The sequence below is a fragment of the Accipiter gentilis genome, chromosome Z (assembly GCF_929443795.1).
Source record: "Accipiter gentilis chromosome Z, bAccGen1.1, whole genome shotgun sequence".
Classification (NCBI taxonomy): Eukaryota; Metazoa; Chordata; class Aves; order Accipitriformes; family Accipitridae; genus Astur; species Astur gentilis.
In genome coordinates, this window is record NC_064919.1 from 7,645,682 (window position 1) to 7,660,897 (window position 15,216).

Below are 15,216 nucleotides of genomic sequence, written 5' to 3' on the forward strand. Positions count from 1 at the left end.
CTGAGCAGCAATTCTCTTGCCTCCCACATTAAAATACCCCAGCCAGAATCACAGTATTTAACAAAACTAATCCATAGTGCAATAAATTAAACTATACCAACCCACAACCTACCTAAGAGAGGCTTAAAATATAAAATTTAGTTCAAAGATCATTCCAATATAAAAACTTTGTTAGAAAGGCAAGGGAAAAACCCACCAAAAATTTACCAGAAAGGTAACAAAAGAAGATATAGTCTCCATTTTTTAAGCTATCCTCTTGTAATCTCACAGCTACCAGTTTCACTGAAATATATTATAGATTAATCATTTGAGACATATCTCACCAGATTTGTCACAGCAATAAAATCTTGCTCAAAAGAACATGCCCTGAGAAAACACAGCGTAGAGTCCTGTCAGTCTTACTGAGTAATAACTTCTCCATCAGCAGTCAATTATTAGGCCATTACTAGTGACAAAAATTGGTGAGATGTGCTACAAACTAGAGAGCTGAGCAACTTTACTCAGGAGAAATTGCAACCTCGGAGGTCAGCAGATAATGTTCATTTTTCCCTGCCGCAGGCTTTCAGGCTTCATATTTTCCCATCTTTCCCTGGGGAGTCAGCAGAAATGGTGATTGCAGATATGAATTCCTTGCAATTCCCATGGAAATAAATCACCCCTTCTCATGTGGATGGTGGAAGCCTAATTATCTACTGCTCATTTAAAAAAAAGGACACTTGCTGCACAGAAGGCCAGAGTGCCATGAAGAGAAAGGCAACTGTACTGTGTTGTATTTATTTCTGCCTTATTCCTTCCAGTTGAATATGGAATTATTCTAGACTTTTTGCTACTTTTTTTTTTTTGCAAATACTGCTATACATTGTAATCAAAGTCTTCTACCCTTTTTGCCTCTGACAACACCCCATTTTGTACAGCCACAAGTCACATAAAACAGGTATTAAACACAGCTCTTCTTTCTACTTCAACCTTATGCAACCTTAAATATTCACAGATGACTGTTGAGAAGATAAGTATCACTTATCAAAGTTCCCATCAGGCCACACAAAGTTACAGTACATTTTTTAATATTTGCACAGGTGAGTCAAAACAGTCTGTCTGGTATGAATGGTGACCAACTGCTGCAGCAAATGTCATGGCTAAAAGGGAAAGAAAGAAACTATCCAAAGTGTAAGAAAATGTTGAGCATGAATGAAACACAAAAAGGATTTAATTCAACTATCTAAAAAATGTTTGGTTTGATTCTCACATTAGTCTCAAATGAACCTGACTATCCACTTCTAAGAGGTTTCTTAACCTGTTTAAATTTTAGCCCGCATAAGTTAATTATAAAAAACTTTCTAAACATTGCATTCCATAAATTTATTATGGCAGGAATGAGCTTATCACTCCTGTGCACAGACACTACATTGACTCACTGATATACCAGTGATCATAGCACTGTCACACCATGCAAGGTTCTGCAAGTACTCTCCAGTTGTATTAAATAAATACTCTTAATGAATAAAAAAGTGACATGTCAACATGAACTCTCAAATACACATTTTTTTAAAAGAGGATAACTGTGGTGTAAACTTTATACCCCCTCTGGACCGTGGAAGGTTATGGTATCATCTTCAGTGGAATTCAAATATCACTTGGTTAAATCTTTACGAGAAAGAATTACTTGTTGCGTGAGACAGTAATTCCGATGTCTATGTGTAACCCTCTGAGAATGCCAAATTCCAGGACAAATCTATGTTTTTGCTACCTGAATCACTGGCGGTGGCAAACCACATTTTAAATAAACCTTGCATCAGGACTTTAAAAATGTGAACCGCAAGCTATAAATTAAACAAATGCAGAGAGATGATCCCAGGGGATTCCTGGCACACCACAGGTTCTGAGTGCTTTTAAAGGTGTGGAAGGTTATCAAAAGAAAGACAAGTCCAGCTCATACAGTATTGGACTATAATGCTAAGAGCTGTCTCTTCAAATAAATGACATATACCTATGAAGACTGTAAAAACCTTTTGAAGGTACAGAAAGAGATGAGTATGAAAATAAGAAAACCCCCCATATTTATCATTAACAAGCAAAAACTATGCAGCTGATTCCACCCACAATTATACGTGCGACTAACTTTAATCAGACCCTTAAGAACGAACACCAAGCATGAGGACCGTAACAATCGTATTTAAAGGAAAAATGACATTCTCTTTTTGGCCTTTTCTGATGGAGCAGTTGATAACAATGCAGGTGGCATAAAACACGCCTTGGCAACTACTGGCACTTCCAAATAGCCAGTCAGCAATCTGAATATGTTTTTTACTTCATACAGATGTTTCTGAGGACTCCTAGATATATGTTGAACACTTTGAGCTCTCTGGAAAAGCAGCATTCATATGTAAAAAAGAAAGATTTAAATTACTGGCGGCAAAGATCCTATCAAATTCAGTGGGGTTATGACTGCATCTCAACATTTCAGCAAAACCAAACATACTGAAGTTAAGGGAAAGCATCTCTTTCCTTCAATTTAAATGTAGGCCTGATTCTGACAGTCACTCAGTTTTATCAATCAAGCAAGAAGCAGCAAGCCAGCAAAAGTCAAATTTCAATTTTAAAAAAAACCCAGTAACAGCTACATCAAATGTACAAAACTAGACTTATACATATGACACTGAAATTTTTGACTGTCATGAGTCACAGTGCTTGGTGTAAACATGTATTTCTTTACAGAAAAGGCAAGCAAATAATACCTGTTATTTCTCAGTCAACTGAATTACAATTATTCCTTAACACATTCTTCTCAAAACCATGAACCATTTTCTCCGTAATAACGTTTTTTTGGTTGTCTCTACTCTTATTCTCAGGAGAATCCAGCATATTTGCATCCATAATAAGGCTTTTCCTGTATTTAAGATGCTTTCCCCCAAACAACTTCTGAAATTGTATGCATCCTCAACAGTATGTACACATTCAATAGCAAAGAAATTATAAACACTATACAGCAGCTGGAATGGATTACATTTTGATACATACAGAATAACTTAAAGAATTTTGAGTCTTATCCAGTAAAGCCTTCGTCTTAGGAAACCCACGCATGAATGAGGACCATAAAACTAGATCTTTTATTAATAAGTCAGACAGAAAAAAAGGGTTTGCTTTTCTTACCTCCTTAAATAAAAACAATTTTGATAAACCAAAGCAGAAAGATAGATTTTTACTTGTGGAAACAAAGTAGTAGTTGTAAGATGTACTAGAAAAGGAAGCTTTTTCCTGATCTACTTTTGTTTTAGTTATAGAGGCTCCAGCACTGGTTGGGTTCAGCTGTACTCTGTCAGTTTAGATTGTACAAGCCACACAAAGTATTCTGTATTCAATGACTATGCTTATGAAACTATATATAAAAAATATTTTCAGTAGGTACTATCTTCTCTCAAATAGGTTCCAATACTTTTAAAGTGAAATTATTATAGAAACATCCAATTATTTATAGGATTCAGGCTGACAGGCCATACAGTTAAGCCTCTATATTGAATGCATATTCTACATAGCTAATAGTGTTATTCATATGCAGCCCCCTGAGAGATTTGGGTAATGCATCAATAAGCATAATTTCTAACTGTGGATTGGGATTGCTCTTCTTAATTTTTCTCCTCCAAGTATGAAATGCAAATTGTAAAAAGTAGAATTTGCATCTTAACTTGACTTACATATTATCTCTGCTCTGCACCTTAGGAAATTGCCAGATATTAAGTTACAGTTAAAGCTTCAAGAATACCATCACAGTTTACTGGAATAAGAATAATTCTATTTTACTTGCTGACTCAATCATATTTTGAACTATAAGAACCATCCTTTGTCACATTTTAAAAATGTGTAAATTGCAAGCCATAGTTTGACTGTTATCAACATGTAACATCTGTCTGCCTAAGGAAACATTTCCTCTTATTGGATAGCTCAAATTTGAAAAACAACCTAGAGAGCTGGATAAACCTGAATCTTGGCAGTTCACTGACCAACTAATTTTTCTGGATTTCTACTTTATCATAAAGAACATCTTTATCTCAGCAAATAATTAAACAGTTCATTTAGCAAACCTTGTTCCATAAATCCTAGTTCAGTTCTTTGCTGATCTCCTGTCTATATTACTTTCACTAAGCTTAATATTATCCAAAGCACATTTCCAAGTTTCATTAAAACTGTTGATTTAGTCCTTGAATAAATTGTCACAGTTAATACTAGATGTCTATACAGATAAATTCAATTCAACTTTTCCTGCCACTGCACCCACACACAAAGCATGAGAAAGGGAGTACTCCTTTTGCTCTAATTTCTATGTTAAACAGATTTTTATTTGCATTCTTCTCAGTATTCTTGGTCATATCTAAAAATATATTTCCATTCCAAAGGACTAGAGAATTGCTACATAACTAGCCTCAACATCCATAAATCTAAAATATTTGTGGAAATAGAATCCTTTCATTTTTTCATGACTCAGTATTTACTTTAGATGCTCTTAACTTTAAGCATAAACAGTACTTTCTTACCATACTTTAAAATCTTAGGAAAAATATATAAAAGTTAAGATATAATTCCTATTATGTGATAACAATGACTGTGTTGAAAACCACTGTATTTTCAAAAAACAATCTGAAAGCCAAAAAGAAGTGAAAAACTTGGATGCTCTCCGTCCACGAAGAGGTATTTTTTTCTTCTGATTTAGGATCTTGTATCAATTGACTTATGATGCAACAATATAAAGACAGCAGCATGCTCTTGATGCCTGGTTTGCAACTGCCCTTTCATTGCCTGGCAAATATGAAACAAGCACTGATGATGTCAGCAAAACTTGCAAATGGAAAATAACTCTAAATAAGCTTTAGTTTGTTAAAGCAAGATCTGTGGGATACAATTTTATGTGATAGCACCTTAAAATATTTACATTACGAGTAAAGAATCAAATCTTTCTGCAGGTCTGTGCAGGAGAGCTCAGAAATAAGAACTCATTCGTGCATTTGCAAATGTGATCACAATCTGTCATTTGATCCTCCTGCCAAACAGAAAAGCATGACATGCTTTCAAGGGCTGTACATCTTCCATATTTGTGATGGAGCATTTCCAAAGGTGAAGGAATTTAGAGGTTAACTTCCTCCCTGCCGCCCCAGCAGGCTGGGGTGGTTTGCTTGGATTAGTAATTTTTTGCCAAGTGACACAATACTGGAAAACATTTTGGGCAGGACCCCAACGTACCACGAGCTTAAGACAAAGCCTTTCACATCATGTAGGATCTAGCCTTCCGTCAGTACAAATTACTGAAGAGGCTTCATAAAAAGAAACAACTATATTTGTTAACTGGATTATGATACTAATTCTACATCTCCCTACTTTTGACAGGCTGAAGAGAAGTGAAAATTATTAGCCAAGCAAATTGACTGAAAGCTTGATTAGCAGCTGGCAAAAGACTTAAAATGAAGTTCAAAACCCAAGAACTAAGAAGGGACACTGACAAAAACAATCAGCAAAATGGAAATTATTACAATTCGGCTTTTGTAATGTTCCAGGTAAATGGGGAGTTCTAATATCTTCTTATTTAACATAAAAATTAGCACTGCCACTGTATTTTTAACTAAAGAAAGCATTAAAAAACATACTCCAGTATCGGGCAATATCACATTTGATTTCTGAAGTCACCATGGGATCACAGAGAAACATGGATCTTTTATTGTCAGATACACCTTCACTGTACTGGAAGGCATGTCACATGCCAAGCAATGTTGTGACCTGTAGTGCAAAGCAGTTGTTTACAACACATTTCATACATACTTAATGCAAAACAGAAAAATGGGAATAGAGGCTGATAGAATGGATGTTCCATATGGTAAGCCTTAAAATATGACTAATTATGTTATACGCAAGAAGAGGAGCCACTTTCCGGATTCAGCTCTGATTTGATTCTGTAAGCGTATTAGAAATGCTTTGCACAGTATGAAAAACATTATGTTGCTCTGTTTTTTCTAGAATTTGCCTTACTTAAAGGAATTAAAACAAAAAATATCAATATCGTCTCAGTCCTTCCCCTACACAAAGGGCTCAGATACTCATACAGTGGGGATTACTCAGCCCAAGACCTCTATATTCTCCTTTGCAATCATTTGCCTCGGTAGGTTTTCCTTCCACAATCAATACTAAAAAGAGTGAAATTGTTTTTCAGGCAAACAGAGTCAGACTTTCAAAATCAAACTGACTATGTACAATGGGGAATGGGCATTGTCCATTGTAATATAATAGACTCTAAAAGAACAGAAGAGAGGAATTTGACATTGTTCTAGACAATTCTAAAAATATATAATTTTTTTACTAATAAAACAGGCTTGTAAGTTTAAATATTCCTAGCTGGCATCAAGCCACAACCTTCTATGTCAAAATAAGGTAATTCTCTTGCTGATTTAAATAGAAATCTTTGCTAATCATGGGAAATGTCTTTGTAGTCTACATGTGTCCATGTCTGTTTAAACAGTTTATTATCCATTGTATATTACAAATGAAAAGGGAAAACAAGTATTTTGAAATCTAACTTACCATAGATCTTAAAAAAAAAAAGGTCAGCTTTTGAAGAAAATACCACCAATCATACTGCAGCTCTGAGGTAATTCTATGCATAGCTAAGCAGCTCCCAGATCATGTGAAAATATTTCCAAAAGTTGAGAGTGATATAAGAAGAAAAAGACTTTCCTTAAGTGTTATAAATTCTGCCCCCTTTGTGTTTGAGTGAATTATTTTTTCTTCCCACTGATCTTATTTCCAAAATGAATCTATTCTCGTCTATTAAAAATGTTATTGTGAATTAATTTCCACTGAAATTACAAAAACAGAATCACAGGAATGTGAGGTTGAAAGGGTTGCCTAGCCCAGCCTCCCTTCTGAACCAGAGCAGGTTGCCCAGGACCATGCCCAGTTGGGTTTTGAATATTTCCACACATGGAGACTCCACAACCTCTCTGGGCAGCCTGTTCCTGTGGTTGACCCCCCTCACCGTGGGTGAAGACACTTACAGTGTGACTACTTTCTGTGACACAACTTAGCAGAAGCTGTCCATCTTAGCTTGACACTTGCTATAAATGCATCCTTCTTTGCTTGCAAGTTTATACCGTAACCTACAGAACATCGTTTTAGTAGGCTTTGATCTATTTGCTTAAAGTTATCTAGGTCAATTAAAGAAAAAAAATTACAATTGCCACTTTAGAGGTGTATTAAAATCAATAAGTCATTGGGCCTGGCAATGTAATCATTCACATCTATTCAAAATTGGGCAAAATTACTGTAAATGACTATACAGAATGCAACACAACGGTACTTGATCTGAAATATGAAGCTGCAAAAGAAAACACAAAAAAACCCCAAACCACAAACCCTCCCACGTCTGTAGATATAAAAACAATTCAACAAATTTGAAAACTGCTTACTTTTCCTTGGCTGGCACTTCTGTCTCATGAATAGCCTTCTTAGCTCCTGTGGCGGCAGGCTTCGCTGTCCTTTGTCTTCGCTTTCTTCTTGGAGCAGTATCAATGACATCTGGGCTACCCAGAAGGGAATGCCTTCGTTCTGGTGCTGCCAAAAGGAAGAAGACCAAAGTTGAAAAGAACTTGAATATGAAGTATTACATGACAATTCTTAAAATAATTTTTGTTTTTTTTTTTATTAAAACCTCTGTGCTGCTAAGATGGTCTCAGATTTGACAGCAATTGGTGTCAAAACAGACCGATGACATAGAGGGAAATTCAAAAAGTCCAAATTTAAACTGTAAAGATAAGATTCCCTCAACATCTGTTTGTAGTCAGTGGAGAGAAAGATGGGCAGTTATAAACCAGAAATATACTGATGGTCTCCTCATTCCTCCTTGTCGACTCTACAGTAACTGGAGAGGTTGCCTGCAGAGCCCAGCTTCATCGACCTGAGGTCAGTCTTTGTCACCTACAGAACAACTGAGGAAGATGTGCACGTGGCACAGGGAAAGGACCTTGAGAGTTCTGCTTACTGCACGGCTTTGTTCAGACTCTTGGTCTACAGTATGGACAGCCCTACACACCCAGAACAAAAAAGAAGTAAACAATTTTCAACATTCATTACAACCAACCCTTGAGAGAAGCTTATTGCTGTGATCAAGCACTGTATTTTGTAATGTACTAGTCAACCTGCTACCATGGACCTCCAGGCAATAAATCCCTACAGGTTCTCCTGCAGACTCCCTGAAAACAACTGGCAGAAAGACTGATAGACAGTGAGGCAAGAAACCATCCATCTGGAGTAAACCTATGCGTAAAAAGCGGTAACACCGCTGGTTCAGACTAAACCTCTCAAAGTGACAAAGAGGAGCTGCAGTCTGAAAGGAAAACAGGGAGACTTCCCAACACCTCGCAGATCGAAACTGGATAATCCGTCTAGGTTTCCACCAAGTCCTCTGCTGAATGTAAGTAAAGTAGGCTCTGTCCAGGTTCTTCTACCTATGATTTCAATCTCCATCACTACTGCATAAACCATGATTTCACACCTGGTTCACATTTATATTATCATGTATATTCATAAAAAATGCATTATCTACATTTAAAAAGCAATCCCCTCTCTGCTTTGACAGTTATCTACTTGGAGCTTAAATGTCAAGACAACCAGATCCTTCCTTAAGCTACCCCCCCGCCTTCCCTTGCTAATAAAGCACTCAGAAGATATGTAGACATTTTTATTCCAGCTATCAACATCCTGTGGAATGCTTTTATTGGTATGCCTGCTTTAAAAATAAAATCTTTAATTACTTTGAATTTTCAAGATAATGATATCCAGAACAGCACACATTTCAACTAAAATATATTAAATAATAATGTGGTGAGTGAGGCTGATGCTATTATGGTAACTTCCCTGATTATTACTTTCTGTGTGTTTTAGGAAGGTTTAATCTTCACGTGGATGAAAGACACCATAATTTGAGATTCAATACCAAAGGTTTTCACATAAAGTAAATAATGGGTCCTATTTCTTCATTCCTTTCACAGTTGTTATCCATGTCTACTAAAAACGAAACAGAAAGAAAATACGCAAGCGACAAGTAACATTTTCACTGTTTCTCAAAAGAACATGTTTCTGACCAAGAACACTGATAAATTAAACATGTAAATAGAGGGTCCCTAGAGCCAGCGCAACCACTGTTTACAAAGAAGCATATGCTTAAATATCAGAACCTCTTAGCTTTTACCAGCATGCACTATACTGCCTCACAGACTTAGAGACCTTTGTAGAGTGACAACAGGTATTAACTGACATATTCCCAAGGCACAAGCCAATTAAAAAGTTTCAAAGTCCAGTACAGACAAAACACATTGCTTATAATAAATGCTGAAAAGGGTTAAATTACAGCCTAATTCTTCACACTGAACTTTAGCTATGCTTACTTTTCCAGTGCTAAATGTTGAAAATACATTCATGATTGCTAGTCACTATTTACTGGCAGCATGTTCAGGGTAGTATATCTAACATTTATGCTAATACTATTTTATATATTCCAACATCACTTCCTAAAGTTGGCCCCTTCTTAATTAATACACATAAAACAGTTTATTATCAAGAACCAAACAAACTTGAGTAATTTTACTATCATAGCTCTTATCCTTCCTTGTTGCTGTTCTCCTCTCACACCCTCTGCTTTTGCCAAAATGTAGATCCATAGGTTAGCTACATATGCCAAACCAACATAAAGCTGATGTTAAATAACGTCTCTGTGCTTTTACTTGTGTAATATGCAATGGTGTTCATGGCCCTCATGCTCAGCATTGTTTACTGTTTAGACACAAATCCTGTTTGTCTTCTACAACAGTCCCACTGGTGCTCGAGTGAGAAAAATGGAAGAGAAATGTTCGTATTCACAGCATACTGCATTTGTGCTAACTTCAGGCTGGGAAAGCTTCTCAGTTTTCTATTAAACATCTCAATCTAATCTTTCTCATGAAAACAAATGTTGGTCTTATGACCTATTAAAAACAAGCAGAATAAAAAATATTGGCCTAAACGATTCAAGTATACCTCTGCAATAAAGTTGACAATTTCTATTGCGACAATGTTTCTTTCAATAATACCAAGAAGAAGGCTTCTCATTCAGACAGCCTAGAATGCAATCTTAAAAGTAGTACTAGACTGGCTTATAGATAATGGTTTTTCTTTTGTTTGTTTGCTTCTTTTAAGCCAAACTACCTCTTAGGTTAGAACTGCTAATGAAAAGATGGCTACACTTGAAGCTCAAAGTATCATGCGTGACTGTAAGACTTTAAACACACACCCACTACTGCTGCCCAAAAATAATTCCCATTAATGAATTCATTTATAGTACTTGACTAAAGGCCAAAGAAAGCGTCAGCAAAATATTATTCATTGCTCGACACAAAATCATTTGGAAAAATGAGAGACAGTCTTGAATATAAACCTAGTTTTTCATTTTGAAAATCTTTTCTAAAAGAAAATTTTTATCTAAATTTCATCACCATTTTAAGGCAGTAAAGTTCCTTGACTTCTCACAAAATTTAATGTTTTACTTTGATATTATGTAATACAATATGATAGTTTTACCTTTGAGAACAGTACCAATTTAAATGCAGACAAGAGTATCGTTTAACGAAAGCCAGTTAATTAAGCCACCTAAAACAACAAATGTTGATCAAGAAAAGGAAATGTTCCTAGTATATAACATACCTTTTGCAGGAGAGTTACTGCAAGAAACAGTATTGATAAAAGAGCAAGAAAGGGAATCACAGTTCAAGTACCAAGATAATATTTCTGCTAAGAAGATTAAAGACTTAAACTCTTGATGTATTTTTTTTTGTTGTTTGTTTTGAAAAGTGGTATTACTTGGTGGGTAGAAGGAGTTTTCAAATAAGAAAGGATATTCTACAGAATAATTTAAACTGAAAACTAAAAATTGCTTTCACTGGTTTGGAAGGGTCAGGATGAAATTAAATCAATACAATCCCATAACACTGGGGGGCTGGAAACAGAAGATGCCTTTACTCTAATACAGAAAAATGCCAGAACCCATTCTCAAGACATTTGGTACGCAACACCTTGCATCCGTGCAGAACAGCACGGCCTCTTCCAAGCTCTCCGCTGGGTGCAGTCTCTGGCCAGCCAGACTCTACCTGGGCAACCGCCTGGCTGAGCTGGTACAGAGCAAAATCATTGCAGGGGAACGTGCTAGCAATGAAAGGGGGCAGACAACTTCGCTCAACAGCCAGCATTGAGGTCGGATCCTGGAACTGTTTAGTGTACTAACACAGCATCATAATCTCTGAAACTACAGGCATTTTAAAATGAATTTCTGTAGCTTGGTTAAAGATAGGCAGTAAGTTAGGTTTTAAAATATTTTTTTGCATTACATTATTTTGATATACAGAAGTCAATTATTTAAAAAGAAATACCTTCCATTTTATCATATTCACTTCTCTGTCTGAAAAAAAAAACCTGCCCACCTTCATCCTCTGTATATCATCACATGTAATGGAAAATTCTACAGCTTTGACTTGCCCAATTGTTAAGAACAGTGGTGTACTCACTGAGAAAACAGAATCCGGCTCCTGTTAGTACAAGCTCTATTCTCAGTAAAGGACTAAAGCCAGTACTAAAAGCTTGGCTTTGCCATAGAAAAATATACAGGGAGCAAAGCAAGAAAAAAATGAGTAGAAGCATTCCAAATTTGAGCAATCTGCTTGCCTACAATGACCTAACTTCACCAAATAGAAAGCAGTCTCAATGTCTGAATTCCTGAAAGGTGTACTGCAAGTAAGAAAAAAAGTAGTAGTTCTTGAGATTTTACATATAGAAAACACAGTTACAGATGTAACTTCACTTCTCTTCACCTTGTTAGCATGTATGTTGTAACAAAGGATCCCCAAACTTGAACACTTCTATTTAATTCACATCTATCATCCAAAACATCTGGCAGAGCTACTACACTTCCTTAGCTAAACTATCCCATGTAGGTCCAGAATAAAATCCAGTACTCCAATAGTATTTTGCAAATGATCTACTGCTGACTTTTAATGCAATGTGGGTGAAAGCAGAACCTGGACCTTGCTACTTATAGTTGAAAGACTACATCAGTGTTCTCATTTGCTTATATTTCTAACCTATCGGTAACTAACCTCAAGTATATGATATTTTTGTTATTTTAAATACTGGTCATTTGTTTCCCTTCATAAAATATTTTTTCCTCTCTCAATATTTGTACTCCTCAGCATGCTAAGTTACATTAGAATGGGACGTGTCCTTTGCAAATACAGCCCTACAGTCACAGAGCCCGTGGGATTAGTCCAACTGCTTATAATGCACAGGGTTGATTCTAGGTTAACCAGTCACTCCAGAAAATAGGCAACACCGCAAAGGAAAACACAGTACTGCTATCAGATTTGTATCATTGAATTATCAGGACATAACATGACAATTTTAAAACCAATCATCAATGTCAAATGGACTCAAGGAACATTCACACTTCTGGCACGTACCACCATTAGCATTGTAAACTGGCTTTGCTCACAATAAAGAATTTACCGTTATATTATAAAAAAAAAAAAAAAAAGCTTTATTTATTTTTGGATTAGAATGGAACAGGTAAGATTTATAAAGGATACAGGCATTTATCCTCAAGAAAAGGACTAGCATTTATTTAAAATTATCTCCTATCTTGGAGATTTTATCAACAGTAGCACAAAAGTCTGTCAATTTTAATTTCTGTTCTGAATGAAAATTTACCTGATTCCTTTTTCATCATTGTAGTAAGGACTTACAAAAATCTGTTCAGAGTTTCAGGTATTAATGCTATCATAGGTTCCCTAAATTCCTCTCAGAGCCCTGCTGTTAACAGAACAGAATTTTCTGGTTGAATTCTCCTTAACTCCAGGCAGCAGGTGTTGCTCCATAGAGTTACTCAACTGAACTTCCAAGTTCTACTGTCTCTCTTTAATGAAGCAGATGATTTATCTTAAAATCAGTCCCTTGCTCAAGGACCTTGCCATTTTCTCTACGATGGTTTCTTTGCGAAACAACCAGGCTGCACATACAATTACTGCCTCTCCTGCTTCTGTCCTTACACGGCATTGCTAGCAGATAAAATAGACTGAAAGAGGACAAATTGGTCACAAAACGATCACCTAAAGAGCACCAGGACTGCCTGTGACAGCTGCTCCCCAAGCCATGAAAGAAAAAAAAAAGAGAAAGGGAGCAGAACTCATCACTTTAATCCTTGACTATAGTGTAACTTCAGTAATTACGTGGTTTCTCAATCTCAGCCTAATTCCTAAGGGATCACCCATAGCTGATAGTAATTAGCATCTCTTTGACATTCTCAGCAGAGAGTCTCCTAAATGAATGGGTATGGAAATGAACGTGTCTCACTGATGTAGGCAATTCCTGCAAAGTAGGATTAAGTCATTCTTGACAGGCAGTTTAGGAAACACCACTTCTACCTACGCTAAAAGTTATCCTGTGTATACACATTCTGGCTATAATCAGGCCCTTTTCCTAAGAAATAGATCCATTTGGATCATTCAGAGATCCAAAATTAAACATTGCTATTTACGGTTCATGCATATGCTTCAGTGAAAGTAACAGGAATATGTCACTATTTTAATTTTAGGAAAACAGCAAGAGCCATTCTCCATTCCCTTTGTTCTGTTCTACTTTATATTTCATTCTTTGTATAAATTTGGGTTTACTGTACTGTAATCTCCTGGGGCCTAAAGGCTGTCAAGACTGCAGTTCTATAAATTTTCTGTCAGTTAGTTATTAATGTTTATTTTTATAGAGAATATCTCCATGGGAAGTGTTTATGAAGACACATTTTAAAACAACTCCAGCAAGAAGTTTAGATCCAGCTATACAAAATTTATAAATTGTATCCAGTTCAGTACGGAAGTTTATGTTTCACCCTGCTAGACTGTATTACCACTGACAAAGCATCTGAAGTCTTAACATGTAGACTTTTCTATTTGCAAAGCCTATTCTTTTCGTGACATCACCTTTTTTCCAAAAGCTTTTTAAATACAATTATTTTCTTTAATTCAAAAAGTTTATTTCAAACCTGCAGGGAAACTTATCAAGAAGTAATCAAAAACTGGTTGACATACCAGATTTCCTTCTCAATGCTTATTTATTGAAGACAACTCAGGTGCTCATCTGTTAACAGTTCGTATTGTCTTGAAACTAGATGGCAAAAAAAACCTAGGCTAAATCTGACAAGCAAATAAGAAGATTGGTCAGGAAGTATGAAAAAGTCTCTTTTCATATATCAAAATATCAGAGGGGGGGGGGAAGAATGTGTTTTTACAAATATCTGCAAAGACTTCGAAAGAGCTCATTAATTTTAATAATCAAACCCATGATGTCTAATAAAAATCCCTCTTTTAAAAACACTTTGATATGGGATATTTCAATGAACCACGTGTACTTCATCAGATGAGATATTAATTTTCAATAATACATAATAATGTATGTTGCTAAATACACTTTAGCAATGCCATAATTCTAAGAAAGTCACCGGTTATAAACATTGTCAAAAGTTATGATTTGTCAGTAACCCAGCGATCTTGAAAATCCTCACAGCATACAGCTGTATACTATATATCTGTAGTGTCTCCAGCCCCTAAAAATTAGTACCTGCCTTACAATAGCAAAGAAAAGCTTTATAATGTGCTCAAATCTTTGCTGACATGGGTCTGGTATAGGCTCCATTATGAAGTGGTGAAAGCTAAGAGATTGCAATTTTGATATCTGGAACCTACTAACAATTAAAGTTGCTTTCCCTGCTTTATTTTTTATGGGTGCTTGACAGAAGCAACAGCAATGTTGGCAACTCGGATGCTGAGGTGGTTTTTGACTAGCCAAAGGCTGTTTGGTGACAAGTTCGGCTGCTCAGCAACAGCATGCTCCAGTCTTCCAATGATCCAGCAAAAGCCCAGATTTATTCCACGCAGTTTTAGAAATCCTTTTCCATCTCAGACCTTCGAATCTTTCTGAAACTCTGTATTAATGCTGCCCGATGAGGCTAATTTTTGTGTACCGTGGTTAGATGCACCATCGTCTAGCACATCAGCATATCCAAGTTCAGGCAAGAGCATGTAAAAACTTGTCGCCTGAAAAGGTTTAGATGAGCTCACTGTCCCGGGTGTGACCGTTTGCTAGAGTCATTCTCTGGACTCCCTTGAT

General features: G+C 36.2%; 1 protein-coding gene across 3 annotated transcripts in view; it reads right to left on the bottom strand.

Moving 5' to 3' along the window:
- XRCC4 (X-ray repair cross complementing 4) overlaps positions 1–15,216 on the bottom strand; it is a 179,776-nt gene that overhangs the window by 54,120 nt on the left and 110,440 nt on the right. For all 3 annotated transcript variants that reach the window (XM_049794537.1, XM_049794535.1, XM_049794536.1), the window contains exon 8: positions 7,446–7,590. In XM_049794537.1, the coding sequence (XP_049650494.1) occupies positions 7,446–7,590 (145 nt within the window). The remainder of the gene's footprint in view (positions 1–7,445; positions 7,591–15,216) is intronic.